General features: G+C 38.2%; 1 protein-coding gene across 3 annotated transcripts in view; it reads right to left on the bottom strand.

Annotated features, from left to right (window-relative positions):
• Positions 1–14,468, bottom strand: part of SLC6A20 (solute carrier family 6 member 20) — a gene marked incomplete at its 5' end in the record, with an annotated part of 29,462 nt that extends 14,994 nt beyond the window's left edge. For 2 of the 3 annotated variants that reach the window (XM_081344335.1, XM_081344334.1), the window contains 3 exons: positions 161–252; positions 2,609–2,749; positions 14,348–14,468. In XM_081344335.1, the coding sequence (XP_081200461.1) occupies positions 161–252; positions 2,609–2,749; positions 14,348–14,468 (354 nt within the window). The remainder of the gene's footprint in view (positions 1–160; positions 253–2,608; positions 2,750–14,347) is intronic. The other variant, XM_081344336.1, reaches the window with a different exon arrangement.
• Between the last annotated feature and the right edge of the window lie 11,020 nt (positions 14,469–25,488).

A 25,488-nucleotide genomic window follows, 5' to 3' on the forward strand; every position in this document is an offset into this window, starting at 1 on the left:
CTGTCTCCCTCCCTCCCTCCCTCCCTCCCTCCCTCCCTCCCTCTATCACTACAGTTTCTGATGTTTGTAGGAGATGGAACACACACATACACATATTCAACCTCTTCAGTCATAACACCTAGCAGAAAGGGAGGTAAGTTCAAGGTATTGTTTGACCCACCTGAAATGAATGGAAAAGATACCAGAAAGCCCAGCCATTTATAACATTGTAGTACATGGAGAGGAAAAATGACACAACAACACTGGCAATTCCTGAAAACAAGAAAACTATATGTCAGGCAAACGGGAATTAATTGATCATTGTTATCACCCCCTCGGAAGTGTTAATGCTTTAAAAACAATCCTAAGGTTTTTTAAGGTCTCCATACAAGCCTGAAAAAAATGCTACTGACTTAAGAATTGCTTTAATAAATTAACTGCTTAAAGCAGCTTATCTTTGTACAGCTCATGCAGAAGCCTTAAAAAAATAATGGCTGCTTTAATCAGTAGCCCAGATGCAATGCTTATACTCCTGTGAAGGTTTGATATGTGCTGGCACTGTTATGAAGCTTGCAGCACTTCTAATGAATCATTTTTTGAAGATGCACAGTCTTACTCATAAATAATCCCCTCCTCTATGTACATATTTTCCTGTAATTATTTCCATGAAGCTCTTCACATGAACAGAATGCTCAAAGTGAATTAGACTATTAAAACAGTAAATTCTTCTCTATCTATTTTCTGGGTTTTATTGCAAATTTTGGTAGCCGTTAACTACTGACAAAGAAGAGATTTAGCAAAAATTTGAAATAGTGAGGCAATAGAAGAGGGAAACACTTTCAGTAGAGAAGAAGTGCATTATCCTTCCTGATGGAAATGACAAAAAAAAAACCCAACAACCTCAACATTTTTCAGGGGAATTGAATGGAATAGATGGAATTTTGAACAAAGAGCTTTCCACATTGCAACAATTAGTTGATCAAATTGCATGGAACCTCTTTACTTTTTTCCAGCAAATCAATAATTTCTGTAAAATAGTAACCTTGCTTCATGGGTGAGTTGACCTGGCCATAAGAATCTCATTCAACACCTTGTGGGTTGTGTTACGTAATGTTTATTTATTTTATTTTATTTTAATTCCATTTATATCCCGCCCTTCTCCGAAGACTCAGGGCGGCTTACAAGCTTAGCAGTAGCCTTCATTCTATGTATATGTCTGCTTATTAGGGCTTTCACACACACCCCAAGTGGCATTATTACAAAGTCAGCTTAATTGCCCCCAACAATCTGGGTCCTCATTTTACCTACCTGGGAAGGATGGAAGGCTGAGTCAACCTCAGAAGAAGGCTAGTAGCTTAGGGTAGGAAACAACATTTTAAAGATAAGAAAGTTGTACCTAATCTTAATCTCTCCTCTTCATAATTTATATTATAGTTATAGTCAGGCAGCTCAATTGCTTCCCTTAGCCAGTCTTTCCTGTATCTTTTAATGACATCTCAGTTTAAAACGGTCTACTGCTCTTATCCATATCTTAATTACTGTGTGCCTATATTGATTTAGAGTTAATTTTCCCATTCATTAAGCTCAGATGTTAGTTTATCAGGCAGGATTTGTTATTTTAAACAACATTTCCTGCTGAATATACATTTACATTCTTTGATATAACATTTCCTCAGATATAGAAACTATTTTTGTTAGATGGCCTTGTTACTCTTCCAAATGATAAAATTCCCTCAATGTATGAGGAAATAAAAGTAGGCAGGCTGCTTCATGTTTTTTTATAGACAACTGGATTCTATAGTGCTATATATCTATCTTTGGGTATGTAGCAGTTGGGAAATGCTTGACTTCCCAGCCTTTTCTGGCTTTTTAAACAAGTAATATTTGATGCTGCTGTCATGTACTGGAGATGACAAAAATTGCGTATTTGAAGACCTTTCAAGTTTTTACTGAATTAACAATTGGCTTGCATTTGCAATTTAAAATTTTAAAAGGATTGATTTTGTATTTGTAACTTTACAGGATTGAAATTGTGCATGTAGATTTTTTTAAAAGAAAAAAACATTTGTCCTTCCTTTCATTAAAGCTTGTGATAGAAAAGCGAGAACAAGATGTCTACAAACTTATTACAAACTTGTCTTACAACCACAATAGAGCCCAAACTTTGTGTTGCTAAGTGGGACATTTGTTAAGTGAATGTTGCCCCATTTTACAACCTTTCTTGTCACAGTTGTTAAGTGAATCATTGCAGTTGTTAATTTAGTAACAAGTTTGTTAAGTGAATCTGGCTTTCTCATTAACTTCGCTTATCAGAAAGTCACAAAAGGCGATTATATGACCCCAGGACACTGCAACTGTCATAAATACGAGTCAGTTGCCAAGCATCCAAATTTTGATCACCTGACCAAGGGGATGCTGAAACAATTTTCACAATGGTTGTGAAAAACAGTCATAATACATTTTTTGATGCAGTTGTAACTTTGAATGGTCACTAAACAAAAGGTTATAAGTCAAGGACTATTTGTAGAATCCACAGGCAGAACAATAGATCTCTAGAAGGTATATTTAAAAAGCAATTGTCATTTTTATGTAAACAAGAAAAGCAAGCAACAGATGGACAAAAACCCACCAACTCCACAGAGGTAAGGACTTATAGCGCTCCATGTGCCAATGCTCCCTTGGTGCATATGTTGTCCTATTGCCAACTCTAAGAATAACAATGGCATTCCTTCCACAACTAACATAATCAAGTATGGGATTAAAAATCCACCTGCAAGAGAAACAGAAGCATATGTGTATCACAATCAACTATCTAGTACTTAGGTAAAAGCTTTAAATAAGTGCTGGTTATAGTGGGGTTGTTTTTTTCAGCTTGACAACTTTAATATGCATGGGCTTCAACTCCCAGTGTTCCCCAGCCAGTATGCTTGCCAACGTATCTTTCATTACTTGTTTCAACAAATTTCTGCAGAAAATATATGGATAAACAATAAAAAAAACACCATAATACAGTTCCTAACTTTGACAGCAAGAACTTTTCCTTTCCCCATTATGAATGAATGGAATGAGAATTATGTTTCAGAAAAGATTACATACCCAATCCCAGGTGCAAAATGCAAGAATTGGTCTATACTGTATTCTCAATATCGTTTGTTTTTTTAAAAAAAATCTGTATGCTAAATCAAAATTTTCTTAGCTATGTTTGAAAAAATAAAGTACTCTTGATTCGTGTCATACGCTAAGCCAAAACCAAGCAGCCACGTTACAGCTGAACATCATGTGTGAATCTATCCACAGAAATGGAGTCACATATCTTCATGGCCACCTCTTTTCATAGATATCTATTCCAAACTATGATGTTATAGCGCAGGTGCTGCTCTTTCACACTTGCAATGCAACATCACATCTTTGAATATTAAAAAAAATCTGTGTTATAAGGCACATTGTGCCCCTTGCCTCCTTCACTTGATTGTGCTTCAATTTTGTTATAATATCTAATTGCTCAGGTACACTCCACAAACATTAAGGATGTACGTCCATCCAGAAAGAAAATCTAACAACTTCAGTGTGATTTATCTTCAGGGAAATGGATTTAGTCGTGCAGATTATAGCATACAATATAATAGTATATGAAACTGCTTAAAATAAGTCTCAGTGGGGCTTTTTCTCAGGAAACAATTGTTTCTAAATGAAAGGTATTCATATCTGGCTTTGTCTGATCGTTTATTTCTTGCTATATCTTCCTTTTCCTAGAATTGGAGCTTGATAATTAGCCTATAGACTGGATGGGTTTGCCAGAATAATTTTCTGCAAGTCACATAGTCTAGATGTGATTTAGTAGAATCTTTCAAACAGTTCAGATAGAGTAACTGTTAAAGTATAACTAATTGCTATAAAAAGCATTAAAGTATAACCAAGGAAAGTGAGAAAAGATCAAAAGTACATAACGTTTTGGTGTAATGGGTAAGGTGCTGGCCAAGAAACCAAAAGATATGAGTTCTGGTCTTGCCTTAGGCATGTAAGATGGATGGGTAACTTTGGATCTGTCACTCTCTCTCAGTCCAACCCACCTCTCAGGGTTGTTGTTGAAGAAGAAAATAGGAGGAGGGAAGAGTACTGTGTATGTTCTACACCTTGAGTTACACAGTAAACTAAAAAAATAAAATAGAGCCAAAACTAACTCACATAAATAAATATTTCCTAACTGAAATCAGTAGAACCTTAAGCATATATAATTAGGATTGAGCTGTGACTGCAATTGACAAAAGCTAGCTTAAAGCTATACTTTTTCAATTTTCTCCACCCACCCCACCCCACAAAGAGGATTAGTGAAGCCTTCTCTCCAACAGAACCCAGATTGAATCCAGCTTGGCCTAGCCTTGCTGGTGAAATGAGGTTGTTGGTCCATCCATCTGTCCATCCTTCCTTTCCTCATTTACGCAAAAACATCTCGAGTAAGTTATATTTTAACTTTGAAATGCCAAATGTCTACTATTGAAGAAAGGCTAATGATGAAAACATGTGATGTTTATGGCTAATTCATTGGATAAAGTGAGGTGGCTGCATCTAGTAGATGATTATTGGCATTATGAAGAGGCTGCAATTAATTATCATTGGATATTTATTGTAAGAGAGAATATTGCTGAATATTCTGCCTCAGAAGCCGAAACAATTTGCATGGCCTTGGGTATGATGAACTATAACCAAGACTGGGATGAAGAAGTGCTGCTAATTGCTAGTCTTTGGGGAAAGAAATAGCAAACTGAAGATAGCTCTGCTGAGAATCGATCCAGTGATCGCAGCTGAATAAAGAGCTAATAAAACCTGTTCTTTATCATTTTTCTCCAGACAAGAAGAGGAATTAAGATTGCTCACAAGTGCTGTAACACCCCCACCACCAGTTGTTCTTCGTGAAGAGACTGCAAGATAGCAATCTCAGGGTGGTAGTGATAGTGATAGAATTTCTGGAAGATGAGGAAAAGCCATCTTAACTAAAAACATGTTTGGCACCTTACCAATGGACACTAGGTTTGTAAATTCTATTTTTAATCACTTTTGTAAATTATTTGTTAACTACTTCTCAACTGTGAGGAATAGAATAGAATAGAATAGAATAGAATAGAATAGAATAGAATAGAATAGAATAGAATAGAATAGAATAGAATAGAATAGAATAGAATAGAATAGAATAGAATAGAATAGAATAGAATAGAATAGAATAGAATAGAAATTTGGAGGTCCTCTAGTCTTGCCCTCTGCTCAAGAGGAGACCCTATACCATTACTAAGGAACCCTAAGACTGTCAGTTTTTACAGCAGTAGGTGATTTTCCTTCAACCCTTAGCAAAATTTTAAATACAAGTTGAAATATATATTTTTTCATAATAAATAGAAAAATGGTGATTAGAACTTTGATTTTGAAAGGTTACAAATTTAATAAGGTTGCAGAAAATGCATTTCTTAGTATTCTTTTAAAAATGAAAACATGATGGGACGGGACTTTGAAGGTTGGACACTAGAGGAAATCAGAAGATAATGAGGGGGAAAACAATTAAATTTGACCCAGAATGGATCAAAATGGGTACACTGTATATTTTTGAACAAGGACCCAAAAGTCAATTTAGACAGTTTGACTTTATAGACTGTTCCTCTTATGGAAGAGGAACATTTTTACCAGACAAGACTGAGACTGATCTGAAAATAGATTTTAAAATGATAGGCTACAAAAATGAAATGGAAAAAGATGCTATACTGAAAACACAAATAAAATATCAATATTATTAAAAGTAAAAGAAAGGAACATAGGTTTGGTTTATTTGATCATGGGTAAAATAGATGTTATTATGTCTCATAAACTTTAATGGACTTTTGCTGATCAAGTCTGAACAATGAGGCTCTAGGATTTATTTATAGACAAAAGATACGATATGGAAGAAAAGATCACTTCTTGAATTTTAAGAGAATTTTACTTGTAATTGAAAGGAGAAGTCATTTATATATATATATATATATATATATATATATATGTATGTGTATGTGTATGTGTATGTGTATGTGTATGTGTATGTGTATGTGTATGTGTATGTGTATATGTATATGTATATGTATATATATATATATATATATATATATATATATATATATATATATATATATATATATATATATATATATATATATATATATATATATATACCGTATATATATATATTTCAATCTATTTTTCCTGCATTTTCTATTTTTTTCTATTTATTTTTTTAATTTGTACTAGTTTTTATCTCTTTAATTGTATTTTCTAATAAAATTACTATATAAAAAAGAAATGCTGCTAGTTGCTCACTTCAGACTACAAACTATATTGGTGGTTTTAGATTAGGAAGAACCAGGTTCTAATTCTTTTTCAACCTTGAAGCACATTGTTAGTTTTTAAACTCCAAATCCAAAGAATTGGAATCAGAAACTTGTCTGTCACTGATTTATGTATTTACAAATAAAAGGAAGATTTAAATTAGATTTTTAAAACTTATGGATTTGACCTTGCAAAAAATGAATCTGAAATTGTACTGCGTGGTTAATGATGAACATGTTATTGCCAAGTTTATAAACTTAACTTGAAGAATGAGTACATGAAACATTATATGACCCAAATGGGCAATATATTTTGGGTATAATGCAATGCTTGGAAAATGGAAAACGTGCATGAAGGGTTTAAAATTTACATGAAATTATAACTTAAAAAGAAAATGTTTATAAGATGATATACCATTAGTATTTAACACCAGATAAACTGTCATAATTAATAAAGATATTTTAAATGTATGTTGGAAATATAGAAGGAACTTTTAACCATCTTTAGTGGACCTGCAATAAATCAAAGAAATATTGGAGTAGGACTCATATCTTAATACAGAAGAGACTTAACATGAATATAAGGATAAAACCAAAGACTTTTTTTTTGGCTTAATGGAGAAAGAACTTGGGGAAAAAATACAGAACTTTGGGACCTCTGGTTTTGCGCGGTAGCACACAGTTGCGGGATTGCGAAGCTCTGCTTCCCCTGGCTCTTTTCATCCTGCCAGGGGACCCTAAATGGGTCTAAAGCCACCCCAAAGAGGCGGCAAAGAAAGAGGGGCGCCCCAGCAATCTGGGAATAATGGCAATCATCCCAAATTCTGGCCCCACTTCAGTAACCAGCCCAAGTTACTTGCAGCCGAAGTCCACAAGTACTCACCAGAACATCAGTGAACAGTGTGTTGAAACTGGGTGAGAAATTTGATCTTCTCTTTCCTACTCTATATCCTGAACTTTTGGAAAAGATACCCCATGAAGCAAAAAAGCCTCCGAAAGTGAAAAGGAGAGGGAGCTTAGCTCTACCCCGCCCCCACAGAAGGAAGCGGTGAATTAAACTATTAAGGGGGCAAAAAACATACTGTTGCTGACATCTAGTGGTGGAAGAGAATATATAACTTTAGCTGCTTTCTTATAAGTATTGGCAGGATGCCCAGAATGAAATAACCTACTTCTTTGATCTTTAAAAAGAGCTAAACAAAACATTCTGGGCCAGCCAGAATAAACAAAGACCATAACTGACCTTCCTGGATGATAAATACTTATTGATTGTGCCTTTAAAGTTGTTTTAAGAGAAAGAAAATTTTTTGAGTTTTAGTTGTCATGGAATCTCAGGAGCTTGCAAAAAGAACTTGTCAAGAAAAACCAAATAATTTCCAGGAGGAAATGCTCGCTATGTTGCAACTAATCCAAACAACAATGGCTCTATACCACAATGAAATTAAAAACAACTTGTCTCTATGTTAACCTTATAACATAAGAATTTTCAGAAAATGAAAAAAATCTACCAGTGGAAGGGATTGTGATTTAATGCAGATGAAAGAAAACATACAAGACATGACTGAAGCACTGGACTGGAAGAGATAGTCACAGAATCACAAAACAAAGCTGAAGATAAGAAGAAAAGCCTGATGAAATGGATCACATACTAAAAAACCTACGACTTGAGAGACAAAAAAAGATAAAAGAAATCAACATCTTACCTGATCTCTACCTTTACCATTCTTAACAACATCCAGAAGAAAATGGCAAGACTTTTTAACTAAGTGGAATAGATGGATGAGAAAAGCTATTTGGTGAAAGAACAAGAATAAATCAGATCCAAGGGATCAGAAGATTGGACCTAACAGAAGCAATTTTTAAAGATTAAGCATTTGTTTGAATATGGTTAAAATACAATGCAGACTACTCAACCAGTAACTATTGAATGGAATAGAGTTAAAAAATTTTTTATGATATGACAAATATAACTCTCTTATCAGATGCAACTTTTAAAAATTAAGTATCTGTTGTGTAGTGGGTTCTTTGGCGCAGGAATGAAGATGAGGTAAATGAGTACAGGAAAACTCATGGTTTATTTCATGCAGAATCAGAACTGGGAAAAGGCTGTAACTAGCTGCAATGTATAGCCTAGCCCCTAGGCAGCAGCCAATAGGTTTGAAGCAACCATTCCCACCTAGGGATAGCCAATAGCAGCACTGGAGACTTGTAGTCTGGGTTGCTGGAGAGCCATTAGCTGCTTCAGCAACCCATGTGGTATTACTAATGAGCCCAGTACATAACACCCCTCCCCTCTTAGATCAGACAATATTAACACAAGTTAGTCTTAATGCAATTATCAAGACTCATTATCAAAACAACTTAAATAATAGTAATAGAAAAAAACCCATATAGGTTACAATGTTATTAAACAATGTCTGAATGAATAGGCTTCATTGACAGCACACTAGACAGTTACATCATAGCACCTGACTGAATATGCCTTCATTGACAGTACGCCAGACAGTTAACATCATAACGCTAGTTTCTGTAGTACAGTGGCAAGCTGCAATGCAACAATATTATAGTTCCTTATTTTACAAAATAATCAGCAAGATAAGGAGGCTTGTGTGCCCTCGTGGAACATCTTGGAGTTCTAGTCACTTTGTGGTCTACTAGCTTACCCAGTGAGCTGGGTAGACCTGTGTCCCTTGGTGCTCCTGAGTCAAGGGGATTAGATGCTCTCTGGCTGGCCTCTCCTGGTTGGCCCACCCCAGAGTCAGACTGATCAGTAGAGTAGGCACAGCGGTTGCTGAAGTCCGGTTGGCTTGCTCCTTCAGGAGATCCATGTTGCATTCCTGGACTCCCCACTTCTCCCTCTGGTTCCTCCTCAGTTATGAAGGAAAAGTCCTGAGAGTCCATGTGAGGACTGGCTTGGCTGCAAATTTGAGGACTTTGGGAGGGACTTAGTGGCCGTTTTGGAAACCGTTTTCTGAGTTGATCAATGTGGCGTCTGACAACTCACCCTCCCTCCAACCACACTTCATAAAACAGGGGCCCGGAAGCTTTGGTAATTTGACCAGGAACCCACAGATTCCCATGACCATAGTTCCTGGCCCAAACACAATCACCTATTTGAAGCCCCCTAGGGGGTTTTGGTTGAGAGGCTTCTGCTGCCACTCTATCTGGATGCAATCTGTCCAGTTTAGTGATCAAACGCCTCCCCCAACGTAGTTCTGCAGAACTTTTGCCTGTAGCAGTGCAGGGTGTAGAATGCTGGCAGAGTAGAAAATCTGCCAATCTGTGATGCCAGTCACCTGTTACAATGCGGCTGAGTGATTACTTCGTTGTCCTCACCATGCGTTCAGCTTGACCATTAAAAGACAGATGAAAAGGCGCAGACATTGCATGTCTGATGAGATTAGCTCTAAGGAAGGCCTGAAATTCAGCAGCAGTGAATTGGGCCCCATTGTCTGAAACTGGCAGCCCACTGCGACGTGGCCTGTTTTTACGCAAGCTCTGCACGTGGCTGATCGAAATCTGCAATTGGTGCGAAAATGGTTGCCTCCGCACCCCTTACATCTTGGTAAGAGAACTGCCTTGTAACCGTCTTCTCGCTGCTGGCTGTTGCGGTGTTGCACGTTGGGTTGCTTTTGGAGTTGGTTGCTTTCAGGTTCTTCTTCCTTGGAAGATTCTTCGGTGCATTTGTTATCCTCAAGGTGGACCGTTTCTTCAAACTTTGTCAATCTAGCGGGCTGGACTGTTTAAACTGCACCCCTGACAGCTTTGTCGGCCATCACCTCGTCTTGTGCTTCAGCAAACATTAAATTTGGCCTAGCAAATAGTCTCTGCTGAAGCGTTCTGTCCCATAGGCCGCAGACGAGCCAGTCTCATAGTCGCTCTTCTAAATTTGAAAATTTGCATAGGCGTGCGGCCTGCCTTAGGCCCGCTATGAATTCTGAAGCTAACTCCCTGGGTAGCTGCACTCTTTGGTCGAACTTGAACCGCCAAGCCATCTCAGACATCTTGGGCTGGAAGTGCCAGGTTAGCTTCTTTTTGAGATCTGCGTAGGAGACAGCTTTGATTGGTGTTGGCACAAAAAGGTTCTCGGCTAAATCAAAGGTTGCTGGGCTGCACACGCAGAGTAGTGTTGTGGCCTTCAGTCCTTCTTCTGCGATTGGCCCTGCAATTGGCCCTGAGGTAGTTGTCTACTTGTGATAAATATGATGGCCATTCCTCCGGGTGTTTCACATCGAATTCTTGCAGTTTTCCAACCTCTGACATTCTTCCTTGCTGGTTCCTGCGTTCTTCGGAATCCTGCTTCTAGGTTCAGGGAATGGGTCCACTGAGCACGAGGTCGTTAGCGTAGCTTGCTAGCCGACCTTGAGAGAGGGGGGGGGAAATGCCTTTTGCCACCGGCATGCGCTGCATTTCCCTTGTAGACTTCCACTCTTTATTCAGTGAAGCAGGATCCCACTCTCGTCACCACTGTTAAATAGCAGGTTTTTTGGTGCAGGAATGAAGACACGGGATGGAGTACAGGGTAACTCATCATTTATTTTGTGCAGGAACTGTACTGGGGAAATGGCTGCAACTAGCCGCAATATATAGTCTAGCCCCTAGGCGGCAGCCAATAGGTTTGAATCAACCATTGCCACCTGGAGATAGCCAATTGCAGCACAGAAGACTTGTAGTCTGGGTTGCTGGAGAGCCGTTAGCTGCTCCAGCAACCCACGTGGTATTCCTCAAAGAGCCCAGTACATAACAATAGACATTATGAAGTCTGAAGGCGTGGAAGACAACAAAATTGAGATTATCAAAATGATAGTATAAAAGGCAAATCAAGAAAAGGATCTGGAAATGGATAGCTACAACAAGAAATCCTATATGTGGTGCCTTTTTATGGAATTTACAGAGGAGGCTAATAAAAGCCTACTTAAACACTAAAGAGTCATGAAATATCAAATCCTGCAATGCCATAGGTAGGATTTAAAGGTCAAATTGTGCAGAGCAAAAAAGAAAGAAAATAAAGTTTGACTATTTGACATGGTACAAACTATTTTATATTTCTGGTAAGGCTAATGCATTTTTTTTTACTGAAGTAGGATTGAAAAGATTATGATTTCTGGAAAATCAGACTATGGAGAGAAGTTTTACTTGTAACTTTAAAAGAGGGCAAAAAGTTAATATATTAACTTATGCTCACTGTTAGATGGATTGGAAGTAGCTTCCTTATTATTGTCTTTCTTGTTGTTTTTTTTACTTTTCTTTTCTGTTTTTCTGCACCTTCCAACTTTTCTTTTTCTTCTGTCTAATTTTCTTTGTATTAGTTTTTAATATTTTTATATTAAATATATTTATTAAAAACTTCAATACAATTATTAACAACACAAAAAAAGAGATAAATGGTTCTAGATTTCTATTTGCAAGGGATATGTCTAATAGATTTATTACATATTATTGGATGGAGAAATACCTGACTGAAACAATCTAATCAAATTGATGGACATCATTAGGTACTATTGGAAAGATTTTTCTTTGTTAAATTGTTGTGACCTGGAGATTTGAAGTTGCCATACTACACAGGGAGGAAAAATATTTCCCTTTTATATTATCTGCAGCTTCCTTCCCTCACAAAAAAATATCCTTTGGTATGACAACTAAATTTAGAAACATTGCAGAGTTTCTTTCATAACTTAATTTCTTAAACTTAATCCTAGTCTGGGGACAGAAGATATTTGGGGCAAGGGGATTACAGAGCACAGCACACAAGAAAGAAACATTTTACTTCCACCATTTTTTGATCCCCAGCTTTGAAAATTTCTCCCACTAGTATGCAATTATGCTCAAAATAATAACTTCCATTTGGTTTAATGAAAGGTTTTGTCCTCCTACTCTATCCCAAGCTTAACTGATCACAGTGAACAATTCTGGAGGCTGCATCAAATGGAGACAATTAATTCAGTAGACCCCAATTAAAATCCCATCACTTCCTCTCTAAGAGTAATTTCCTAAAGGAATGTGAAGCTTCAAAATATGTCTTCCACTAAGCTTTCCTAATAGAGAAAGATTAGTTTTGGAGTAGACCATTTATACTGAGGTACTCACAGTCCAGGAAATTGATCCAGCCTTCTAAAACAGATTCATTGCCCAAGGCTATGGACTTAGGCCTAATAACATCTGTGCTTGGAGATAATAGTGAAAGCCAAAGTCATACGAAATAGAAACAGATGGACACATTTGCAATAAGTGACTATTCTATTGGGCAGATAAACAGACTCCCCCCTTCCATAATTTAATCTGCGATTGTTATACTTTCTCAGTATAAATTGTCTACTCCAAAACTAATCTTTCTCTATTAGGAAAGCTTAGACAAAGTTTTCTCTTACAGGAGATATAGCATGTACTGAGGTAGAGTGAAGATTTCATTGGAAAATTCCACAAGAGATATAGGTAGTCCTCAGCCTATTGCCACAATTGGGACCCAAACTTGCCCAGTCACCAAAATTGCTCATTTCAAGAAATAGAAATGATATATCTGAGGCCTCAGTTTTCTTTGTGATCCAAGGCTTCATATTCAAGCAAGGCAAAAATAACTTCAATGCCAAATGGATGAAAGCAAATTATTACCTTTTTAATTTACTCGTACTCTATAGGAAAAGTGGCATAGGGGAGGTTTTTGGCCTTCATTGACAACTTTGGAAACCTTGGATAACATTTTCTTTGACTTTACAGATAGAAGTAGAGTATGATTTGCTGCTTTACTTCAGGAACAATATTGCCTTAGGTCAGCCCTGGTTACAGATAGCAATAAATTTGCTCCATTGTTTCAATTCCATCCAAATAACATAATTCACATAATTTTATTTTTCCTGATCTAAATTATTATAACAATGTAAAGCTATTATCTGTTTCAGTAGATTGGGTCTGGATTTTTAAAACTAGGGGAAATGGGTAGAGATAGAGAGAATGAATCTATCGTGTCATCACATGGCATTTGATCCTTAGTAGCTTGGCTCAGAAGTGGCATGGTTCAAGTTTAAGCTGCTACCCACCAGTGCTTATCCCTGAGACTTCATAAAAGGGAGAATAATGTTCTGCAGATGATGAAAAGACTGAAATGAGAACATTATGACATTGGATACAAGCAATAGCCACCATTCTTGAGCTTTGGTAAGTGGAAAAGTCTGTTTCTGAGACTTCATTCCAAGAAGTGACACAAAAGGGGAAAAAGTTGCCACTATATCTTCAATTTGCTGCAAATTTGCTGCAGTATGTCTTCTTGTCTTGTATCTCTATAAAACTCTGGTTTTATATATAATATATACAAAGTAATTTGGATAACAATACATAGCCTTTTAACTCCATCAAGTTACAACAAGAGTAATAATAGCCCTACAGGTAGTCCAAAATAATTAAGCCTGGAATTAGGGTTGCAAGCTTTTGTGGTCGTAAATTGAGTCATCAGATGCCCAGATTCAATTTTACAACAATTGGTGAGCAAACAATATGGTTGTTAACTGAATACATTTTCCCCAATAGACATTTTCCCCAAGAAATCAGCAAAAACATTACAAATCTTGATCACATAACTGCAGGATGCTTGAAACAGCCATTAGAATGAGCCAGTTGCCAAATGCCCCAAATGTGATCCCATGTGCATAATGTATGTATGTGTGTGCGCGCATGTGCATATGTATGTTTGCAGCCACTGTAACTTTGAAAACAGGTCATCAGTAGCTTTTGCTGGATCCATCATAAGTTCAAATGATTGTTAAGCAATAGGTTGTAAATCAAGGTGATAGCGTCTTTTATGCTAAATTAATATTAACAGTAGTTTTTGGCTTAGAAAGTTACAATCTATTAGGTGCTAATGAAAAAAAGAAGCAAAGGAGAATATTTTTGTGTGTGATGAAAAGCAGAAATATCTCATTTGTACTATTTCTTATTGTTGCTTTTTTCTCCTTTCCAACACCTGAGGTTACTCTGACAAAGACAACAGTTTTAAAAATGGCATAATGAGAAGCATAAATTCCACTCACCTCCTCCATGCATCTGGCATAAATAAGGAAACCGCCATACATTCCCCAGACCCACTGCATAAGAAATACAGGCAAATATAAACTGGAAACGATTGTCCCATAAAGGTCTGGATTTCTCCATTTCTGCTCTTAGGCACTAGCAACAGTCGAATGTGTCTTGCTTCACTCTTCCAAATACTCATCAAAGCCTGTTGGTGACACAGCGCCAACTCAACTCTGAAGAGAGTCTGCTTGCCAATTGCCATTCGAGATTTTTAATTACTAATCTTATTAACAGCACTTTGTGAAGCAGGAATGAAGTAGGTTAGATAAATAAAGAAGAAAACAAATGGTAACATAGGCATTCCAGACAAATCATTTAGATTTCAGTTGCATTTCTGGGAAAAATCTGAAATGGCATGGTTTAGTTTGCCCTTACGCTAGCCTTATGCCAAAAAAGATTTGAAGTTACAAGATTACATTATGACAGCTACATGGGGTTCTGGGAATTATTTCTACCTGTCAGCAACTCACATTTAATTATTTGTTGGGGAAAACATAAGGCCCAGTAAGAGTTTGAATTAATGCTTTTGTCACCTCACAATAGAGGTAAAGACCTGAGCTGCAAATATCCAGATGACCACTAGAGGGAAACAAAATCATCCAGAAAGCTGTAATCCTTTGATGCTGTCAAGTGGCCTACTAGATTTCAGTAACTTAGAGATTTGGTAGCACCACCTTACAAACATTTCATTTAATTTGTCAATTAACTTCTTAAAGGGGATTGGGAAAGATTTTTCTGACATAACTGAAACATTCTTTCAGGGCTTTGTGTAAGAAAAGAATAACACAGTAGGTACAGGGTGAACCTAAAAATATGTCTTGTTTTCCAATAATCATACCAATTAGACTTTAAAAGAGTGACATTTTTAAAGATTATTTTAATTCTGGAGATGTAGATTCAGCTTTGCAAACTGTATGTGGGAGAGAATGACAGACTTGAAGAATAGGTGGTGGCAATACATATCATTGGAGCAAGGCATCCTAGGCTAGCAAAAGCCATGCTTCCAAGAAGTATAGGTGTGCATCTGAATGTACTATGGAGTCTTTTGATTGGGTTTATTTAAAGCTATCAGTTTAGGCTGTACAAATCCAGGTATCACTAACTAGGGCTTTTTTCCTCATAGAACGCCCAGAACGGAGTTCCAGCACCTTTTTTGGATGGAACCTTGTAGGGTAGGCAAGGCGAGTTGTATGACTTGTGAGTTCCGGCACCTTTTTCTTTTACCAAAAAAAAAGCACTGCCCAGAATAATTAGCTTTTTGTTACCATCCATATTGCTGTACAGTAACCCAGAACTGGTAGTCTTATGGGTATTCAAGAGATCCATTGACTTGCACAGGAATTAGGGCATAGTGTGAAGGTTACATTAAAAAGCTGTGCTCCAGGCTGCAAGCTAGCAGAACACGACTGCATAAATTGTGCTGCCCTCATCATTATTCTAAATAATAGACCCAGCAAAAGGAGGTATCCTTAGTGTAGGAAAGTTAGGGAAAACAGCTAGTTTTATTTTTCTTTCCATCAATAATCCCTTGAAGATAAGAAAAAAACACTACCAATTGCTCTAATATAGGGTGAGAAGGGGATGGGCAATTGTTGAGAGGTGCTTAAAATGACTAGTTTAATGAACTGCTCAACCAAGATATTACCTATATCTTCATCTCTTACTTATCAATTTGCTATTTTTTAAACCTGGGTCTAGAAAGTGTACCAAACAAAGATACAAAAATAGTTGAGCTGACAAGTCGAAGATGAAGACGAGAGGCATAAGATGCAGCTGGTAGGAGCAACTAATAAGGGAGAGCTCAATGCTCAACAAAAACTGTATATGATCTCCTGCTTGAGCAGGGGGTTGGAGTAGAAGACCTCCAATGATCTTTCTAGCTCTGTTATATTATTACTGTTGTTGCAAGGAAAGGACACTGAGCAGCTATTGCCAGCAGGACTTATACATAGCCCATAGAACAGGCAAATGGTATCTCTTACCACAACTGAACTGATAAAGTAAAATGAACAGCCACATGAAATCCTTGTCAGGAGTGGCCAACCTATAACTGCATTCGCTGGTGTCCTACTTATCAACATGAAGCTCTCTTTCCCTGTTTAAACTGACCTTTTGTGAAGCACTGGACTAGCACTTTTTCAAAAGGGAACTAAACCCACAGAGAGAGAAAGTAAGTGTTCAGGTGAGATCTGATAAATGTTTCAGAAAATTTTGGTCAGACATGATTTGCAAGATCCAACCAGGGTCAGTCACCAGGACCAAGGTTTACTCTTCTGATCTTTCAGACTCGTGCTGGAGCCCATTTTCAGGGAACTTCTCTCAACTGGAATATGTACTTTGGGCCATTTTATGAATCATATTTATGAGTGTCTTCCTATAGATAAGTTGATGGACAGTGATTGGCTGTTGTTTTCTTGTGCTGCCAAGCCCTCAGCTCCTAAGTATTTCATAAGTTGGTAAATCAGCACTCTGTTAACTGACAAGGGGTCCATTTCCCAGGCTTCAATCATTTCCCTGGCTATCTTTATACCTGCCCGGCCAACAATTATTATTTGGGCAGATACTTCTGTGGAAGTCAGACATCTACCTACAGTGTTTTGTATGAGAGGGGAGGAAACAATCTCCGGCAGCCTAAAGTGACTAACTAGAACTGAGCACAACTCAAGACCCCAGAAGTAATCGTTATTAAGAAAGCATGCTAGATCATATCCACTGAGAAATTATGTGGGGAAAAGAGCAAAACAGTATTTTAAAACTTGAACAGCTGAAGACAACCTAAACTGTCTATGTTAAGCACCAGAATGGCCTACAGTAAGGCAGTAGCAAAAAGATCTGAAAGAACGTTACCTGGACATATTTGTGTTGCAGTTAAGCAGATGTAAGGATGAGTTTGTATGTAGGATATAGAATTGTGGTCTTAAACTAATTTAAGCCTTATTGATTTTAATTTGTTTATATCAATGATGATTAAATCTCGGTCAGACCTGCAGACTTATATAATTTATTAGATTAATCTAAAATGGATTTGGGTATGATTCAGCTTATTATGGGAATTGAGCCACTAATTTTGCTGTTATATGAACTAGGCCAACACGTTATGTGACTTCAGCAATTGTGTTTATTAACTGGAGTCTGAGTCACAGTATTTTATATGGATCAGCCTGAAGTCTGATAAAATAAGCTTTATAAATAAACTTTTTTAGATGCATGTTTTAGTTGAATTTGGTATACTTCAATATATTTGTAATAACCAAATTAATTGCCCTAGATTGTTTTTATTGATTGACTACCCACAAGAATTACTTGACACAGATTAGAGCTGCAGGAATCATGTGGAGAGGATTTAACCTTTGACCCCCTCCAGATCTTTTTCTCCATCTCTGGCTGTTATTTGCATTGGGAAGAGAGCTAATAATTGACACCTGTACTCTTAAAAATTGAGAACTTGCAGTATGATCATATAAGGCCCTCAGAATATCAAAATGATAGTTAAAAAGCCCATGGAAAGAATGCAGCATGATATGCACAACGTTTGGTGATCCCTATAGAAAAAAAATAGGTCTTTCCTAATGAATTGGCAAAAGTTATTGGGAAGCCCGAGGTGAGGGGTCCCCAGCCTACGGGCTGTGGGCCACTACCGGACCGTGGCCTTCTGGGCACCGTATCATAGGACAGGCTGGCTAGCATGCACCCATGTGGGCCTGCACTCCCACTCATGCTAACACTTGCAAACCCATTTGCGCCTGTGTGTGTGGCTAGTGGAGGCAGCTAACACCTGTGCACCTGCACAAATGGGCCACTAGCACCGTGTGAGTTATGCGTCCCATTTGCTCAAGCACACAGGGGCTAGTGAGGACGGCTAGCATCTGCGCGCATGCACAAATGGGGCCACTAACACCATGTGGATTGCGTGGCCTATTTGCACATGCATGTGGAGCTAGCAGTGGTAGCTAACGCTTGCATGCCTATGCAAATGGGGCCACTAGCGCCATGTGGGTGCGCACAGCCATGTTTCTGCATGCACACATGCGTGCGCGCAAATTTCCCAGATGCTCCCTTTCCTTCCAGGCCGCCAGCATGAAAAGTTTGCTGATCTCTGCTCTAGGTTGTGAATAGGAAATCTTGATAATTCCCTTGACCGGTTTTGTAGAAATTTCCAGTTGTTCAAATACGAAAAAGAGACATTAGTTAATGATCCTAGGTTAGTGAAATATATTCAATTTTACTGATGCCATTTTGAACTATAATCATTTGGTGCTTAAGCTATCAGTTGTAAAATATACAGGGTGTACTAAAAGTCAGGCTCCGTAGATAATTGATAATATAAATTATATTTAATTTGAATGGATTGTTTTTTCTAAAGAATTTCTTACCCATTTGGTGCATGATGTTTCTAAGTAACATTTTATTTGAAAATATATTAATAGAGTAAAATATTTGAATTGGCCTATGGGGCTTGACTTTTGGCACACCCTGCCTAATAGCAATTCTAAAGTTTGAGTTGTTTATGATAAGTTGTAAAATAAGAGTCTATAAGATAAGAATATCACTAGCTTCTACTTAAATGGAACATTAGATAAAACAAGGAAGAGTAATATAAGTTAAACATTTTTTTGGTTCCATATATTCCCCATGTCATTTTCACTTGTGTTATAATTCTGTATATATTCATTTAATTTAACAGGGGGGGAAAATCCTCTGAATTCAAGGAAACATAAGGACTGTTTTACCCAGCAACAACTGTGTTAGAAAGAATAGTATGAAAAAAATGTACCATAAATGAATATGTTATTATATAATATAACCCGAGGTGATTAAAGATGACAAATATGGAGATGTTACCTATTTTTATCAGAATGCAGGTTCACTGATGATAATGACTGTAACATTGTGTGGTTACTCACTGAGCTCATGTTGCTAAGGTATAAAGTTGGTAATTCTAAATACCCTTTTGTGCATTGCTTAATTTTCTTATCAATTCTACTTTGTTTATTAGGGGAAGTAGATAGTTAATCTAGCTTTCAGACATATATGTTTCACTACAGCTATGCTCCATACAGAATCTCCCTACACAGAGAGTGTAAAATAGCAATATCCAACAAATTTGAGAGCTCTGGGAACTGGGGGAAAGTCAACCTCCTTAAGCTGTGGTTTGATGCACCAGAAGCTGCCGTATGTATGTTTAATGTTTTTGAAAATTTAAGAAGTCATATGGACTTGAAAGAATATTTCCCGTGGGGTGTTCAAATTTTTACAAAAGAATATATTAAGATTTTGAAAACTGTAAATCTTTTATTGATTGGAAAATAAACAGATGATAAGAGAAGATCTGAAATTGACTATGGAAACTAAAGAGAACTAATAATTATAAATACCAGAGAAAAGACCTATTAATACAATGGAGCTATTTACAAATGAAATCAACTGATGTCCTAATATTTAAAAGGGGACATAGAAATAACAAATAAGAGTACTTGAAAAGTCTTCTTATCTTGCCTAATAAAGCTGTTTCTGAGAAGAGACAAAGAAAAAATGGTAAGAAATCAGCTTGTGGAACATTACCTCATAAGATTAAATATTTTTAAATAACACTTTTATTAAAATTTAAAGATAAAAAACTCATATAAACTAAGAAAAATATAAACACGAAAAATTGTTAGGTACAAAATGGGAGGGTGAGAGGAAGAAAAGTGAAAAGGTGGTAATATATAAAAAAGAAAAACATAAAAAGTAATTTCCTCCCTCAACACAAGTATAAACATTTTCAATAGCTTAACATCTTTTCTATTATTTCAATCAAAATTCTAGTCACTCCGTATCTCATCTTTTATCTGTTGGCAAATAATAAACCCCATCTTTCAATTTTAGTCAGGGAAAGTCCATAAACAGCTACTAGAAATAGCTATTATATTATAAACTTTAATAATTCATTGGAGAAAGCAATTATGGAAGAATTAGTGGTAAAAGGAAACCAGGTCACCAAAGAACACGATGATTGGACACCAGCTAGAGCAGGGGTAGGCAACCTCGGCTCTTTTATGACTCATGGACTTCAACTCCCAGAATTCCTGAGTCAGCATAGCTGGGAGTTGAAGTCCATGAGTCATAAAAGAGCCGGGGTTGCCTACCCCTGACTCAGGAATTCTGGGAGTTGAAGTCCATGAGTCATAAAAGAGCCGAGGTTGCCTACCCCTGAGCTAGAGCATAGAACAACTCAAGTTGTTGAAGATCGGAAAATGTGGAGAGACCTGGTCCATAGAATTGCCAAGAGTCAGACACGACTGAAGGATATCATAATCACCATCAAACTTTAAATAATAAACTTTATAAACTTAAACAAATACATCAATTTCATAATTCTGTCCTGTACTTTACACAATGCCTAGTCTTTTTCTCTTAAACCAGAAGTGTCAAACTGCCGGCCCACAGGCTGGTTGCATCATGCGGAGGCCGCACCCACCCCAGCTCTGGCAATGTGAAAAAAGTCACAATACGTCACGACAAGTCACATGACGTGGCAAGTTTAACACCTGTATCTTAAACTCTTCTTCCCCATTTCTTATCTTGTATTTATAAACAAATATTCAAAACCTTATCAAACTTAATCAAGAAAAAATCCGTTAAGTATTACTAGAAACATCAAATTGAAAATATTAATCTTTAATCCTTTCAAATGATGTCCCACAAACTAATTTATTGTCTTCTCTTCATCTTCTATCAACTATAATATCATAGCTTATCACTTTCTCTAAAAATAGAACAAAATTTTCTTTCCCTATCTTATTTGTAAGCCAATCTTTAAAGCTTCATCATTCAGTCCTAATCAAAAGAAGAAAAAACACAATTAAAAGCTGTTAATAAATATAACTTTATAAACCTTAGTTTTAGTTCTAAGGCTCTTAATTATTCATTTAAGATAATGTGCCAAAAAATAGATTTCTTCTAGCTTTTCCCAGAAATTTCTTCATGAGTATACACATCTCTTTTGTAAACCTAAAGAAAAAAACCCTATCCAAGTCACTTTTCTGAGTTAATTATCCACATAACCAAGTCATGCTTCTGGCTTATTATTTATTTTTAACTATTGAAACTTCAATAATTTCATGTATTGGTCATTTGTATGATTATCAATATTGTTCTTATATCTCATCAGTTAAATATCTGTAACAGCCTGATTTTCAGCTATGCTTCTTCTATCTCTTCTTTTAAACCATTTTTATTGTATCATACAATCTAGAGACTAGGTTCTGGGTTCATTTTTACGAAATATCCTTAAATACTTATAGAGTTAAATATTATTCTCCATTCTATATTAGTGGGAACTGTCCTTTAATTATAACCTTTAATTTTTTCTGGTTGTCTCTAATAATCAACCTTCAAGGCCTCCTCTTACATTTTTCTCTCATCCAGAATGTTTCCCAAGAAGATATTTCTTGCACATAATTCATATATTTAGATATATATTTTAGTAGTATTTTAAAAATTAAGAATTATATCTTTTTCAAAGTCTTGTTTCCAGTCAGTCTGACCCTGGGCCTGTTTAAAATCTTCCCAAAATCAATATTATAATCATCCTTTTGCTGCTTACTTCCAAATTTTAAAACTTTTTTCTTTTAAATAAATATAAATCTTTCGCTGCAACTTAAAAAAATATCCAGTGATATTAAACTTGTCCTCCTGAATGCTCTTAATGTCCAAAAAGTAAATTATAAGCATTTCAAATAGAAGTGATTAAGAGAGATAGTGACCCCAGTGTATTTATGAAAGGCTCTGATCACAACTTATGCAAAGCTATTTCTTTCTTATCTCCCAAGATCTAAAACTCACTGGAAACTGCTACTTAAAGGTCCAGCTGTGGGGAGCAGGTGATACATTGGCACATGGCAGGTGGTACGTGGCCCTGCTCAGCCCAGCCAAGTCTAGCAGGAGAGGGAACAAGCCAAAGTGGCACTATACAGGACTTGCTGTGAGAAAGTCCTCAGGAGCTGCAAGGTGGCTGGAGCGAATTAAAGGCCACAGGATCTATTGTGTACTGGGTTTGTTGCTTGAGAGAAGAGACGAGGCAAGTGAATTCAGTCAGGAACATTCTTTATTTGTTTGCAGGAACCGAATTGCGAAACAGGGCTGCGAATGAAGCTATTTATACCCTGGCCTCTAGGTGGCGGCCAATAGGTTTAAAGCAACCAATGGCGGCGCTGGAGACGGGTTGTCTGAGGAGCTGGGAGCCATTAGCCATTATCCAGCTCCCTGCTTAAGCAACCTTCCAGCAATCAAAACCCACGTTATGCACTCACTAAAACAAAGCCCAATACATTACACCCCTCCCCCCCTAGAATGTACACACATTATAGTAACAAAAGAAATAAGTACAGCAATTACAGAGTTTTACAATAATACAGAATAGTAGTATGCATACTACTATACATATTTTATAATACATACATATGTTATACATATTCACTAATACAGAGGCTCTCCTGAACTAGCAGCAATTTCAGTGACAAATACAACATTACAGCACAATTATTTTAGGACAAAATCCTGTAAGTATGCAGGAGGCTTGCGAGCCCTTGTAGATTGCCTGGGTGATCCCAGCAGCTCCCGGTCTACCAGCTTGCCCACCGGGCTGGGTCCCTGAGTCCAAGAGAGTCTGGCTGACTTGTGTTTCTCTGGCTGGCCATTCCAGGTTGGCCCACCCCAGAGTTTATTGTTTGCGCAGTTATCACAGTGGCTGTATTGTTCAGGTTGACTTTGCCCATCAGGAGACCCATGTTGCACTCCCGAGCTTTGCCCCTCTACGACCACCTCCCTGTTGCTGTGACTGCTATGGTCCTCAGAGCATGTGAATTGCTTGGCCTGTCTGCCAGTTTGAGGCCCTTGAATTGGACCTGGAGCGAAATCCTCGCTTTGTGGCCGTTCTGGAAACCGCTTCCTCAGCTGATCATAATGGTGGCGCACAACTCGCCCGCCATCTAGGGTTACTTCGTATGAGAGAGGGCCCGAAATTTTGACAATTTTGCCTGGCACCCACAAGTTTCCATGCCCATAGTTCCGGGCCCACACCCCATCACCCACTTGCAACCCCCTCGGAGGTCTTGGGCGAGAGGCATCTGCTGCCACCCAGTCTGGGTGCAACCTGTCCAGTTTCTGCTGGGCTTTTGCCCGTTGCCATGCACGGCATGGTGTGCTGGCAGAGCAAAAAATCTGCCAGTCTGTGGTGCCAATCCCCGGTCACCTTCAGTGGCTCTTTTGTAGTGTGCACCATTTGTTTAGCTTGCCCATTGCTAGACGGATGAAATGGAGCCGATGTCGTGTTCCTAATGAGGTTAGTCCTCAAAAAGGTCTGAAATTCTGATGCTGTGAAACTGGGCCCCGTTATCAGACACTACGACGTCTGGCAGCCCATGCATTGCAAAGAGTTTCCTAAGCACCTGGATGGTCCTAGCATTAGTCATATTCTTGATTGGAATAACTTCCAGCCATTTAGAGTTGCTGTCAACCACTATAAAAAAATAACTGTCTTTGAAAGGGCCCAGCAAGTCTATATGAATCCTCGACCAGGGAGTATGTGTCTCCTCCCATCTATGGACGGGAGTGTGTGGCATTTCAGGCCTAGACTGCTGACACGTGTAACACCCGTGTACTTGAGCTTCTATGGCTTTATCTAATCCTGGCCACCATTAATAGCTTCATGGCAATGCTTTCATCTGGACAATACCCGGATCACCTTCATGAAGCAATTGCAGTACCCTGTCCCTTAATGAAGTGGGGACAATGACCCTGCTCCCCCATAGAATACAACCCTTGTGAGCTGAGAGCTTGTGTCTACGTGTGAAGTACCTCTGGAACTCGGGTCCAGGACTGTTTTCCAGCCACCCTGTGTGAACCCAGGATAGCACTATACTCAGAATCTTGTCTGCAGCAGTTTCTGCAGCTACGTCCCCAGCATGGAGCGGAAACTCCGGTAAGTCCTGAATAGACAAAATGCAGGCTGCTGGGGCCGGATCTGGCTCGATTTGAGGCAGCAGAAGCCTGCTGAGGCCATCTGCATGGCCCATATCTTTGCCGGGTTTGTGAATTAGCCTGAAACTGTAGGCCGACAAAAGGATAGACCATCTTAACATCCTAGGGGATAAGATGTCGGTTGTCTGTCTGTCTGTAGTGAATAACTCCAATAGCGGTTTATGGTCTACCATACAAGTACTCATGTTTTTTTTTTACTTCAGCTATGATGGCCAATGCCTCTTTATCAATTTGTGCGTAATTATGCTCTGCGAAGGACAGGGTCCTGGAATAGAAAGCAATTGGGACTTGAGTCCCATTGCTCTCCAAGTGGTTTAAAACAGCCCCCACCCATATGGGGATGCGTCACACGCAAGGCACACCGGCATCGACCCTTTAAAATGAGTGATTGTTGAATTAGCGGACAGTAGGGCCTTCAATGCCTTGAAGCTGCTTTCATGTACCTTGGTCCATTTCCAAGCAGTGTTTTTATCCAAGAGCCGGTATAACGGCTCTGCCACTGCGGCCTTGTTAGGAAGGAATGCATGGTAAAAATTTAGGAGGCCTAGGAATGCCTGAAGCTCTCCCTTTGTCTTGGGGCTAGGTACCATCTGAATGGCTTTCAATTTGGACTCGGCAGGGTGGATGCCATTGGCATCAATACGGAAACCCAAGAACTCAGTTGAAGGGACTCCAATGCTACACTTGTTTTTCTTAAGTTTAAGGCCTGCTTCGCGAAGCTGTTGAAGAACAGCTGAGCCTCCTTGCAAGCACCTCAATGGACTCACCAGCGATGAGCACATCGTCGAAATAGGGGCAGACTCCTGAATGCTCCATAATGCTTTGAAAAATGCCAGGGGCTACACTAACCCTGAATTGCAGACGTTTTACCTTAAAAGCCCCTCTCTGAGTTACAATAGTCTGTGCCGTGGCTGTGGCCTCGTCCACATGAAGCTGTTGGTAGGCCTGAGCTAAATCTAACTGTGAAAACTGTACCCGCTTGCAGTGATGCCAGGATGTGGCTCACTACTGGCACTGGGTACGCATGCTGTTTGAGTGCACGATTAATTGTGCACTTGTAATCAGCACAAATTCT

The sequence above is a fragment of the Vipera berus genome, assembly GCF_964194415.1.
Source record: "Vipera berus genome assembly, chromosome: Z".
NCBI lineage: Eukaryota > Metazoa > Chordata > Lepidosauria > Squamata > Viperidae > Vipera > Vipera berus.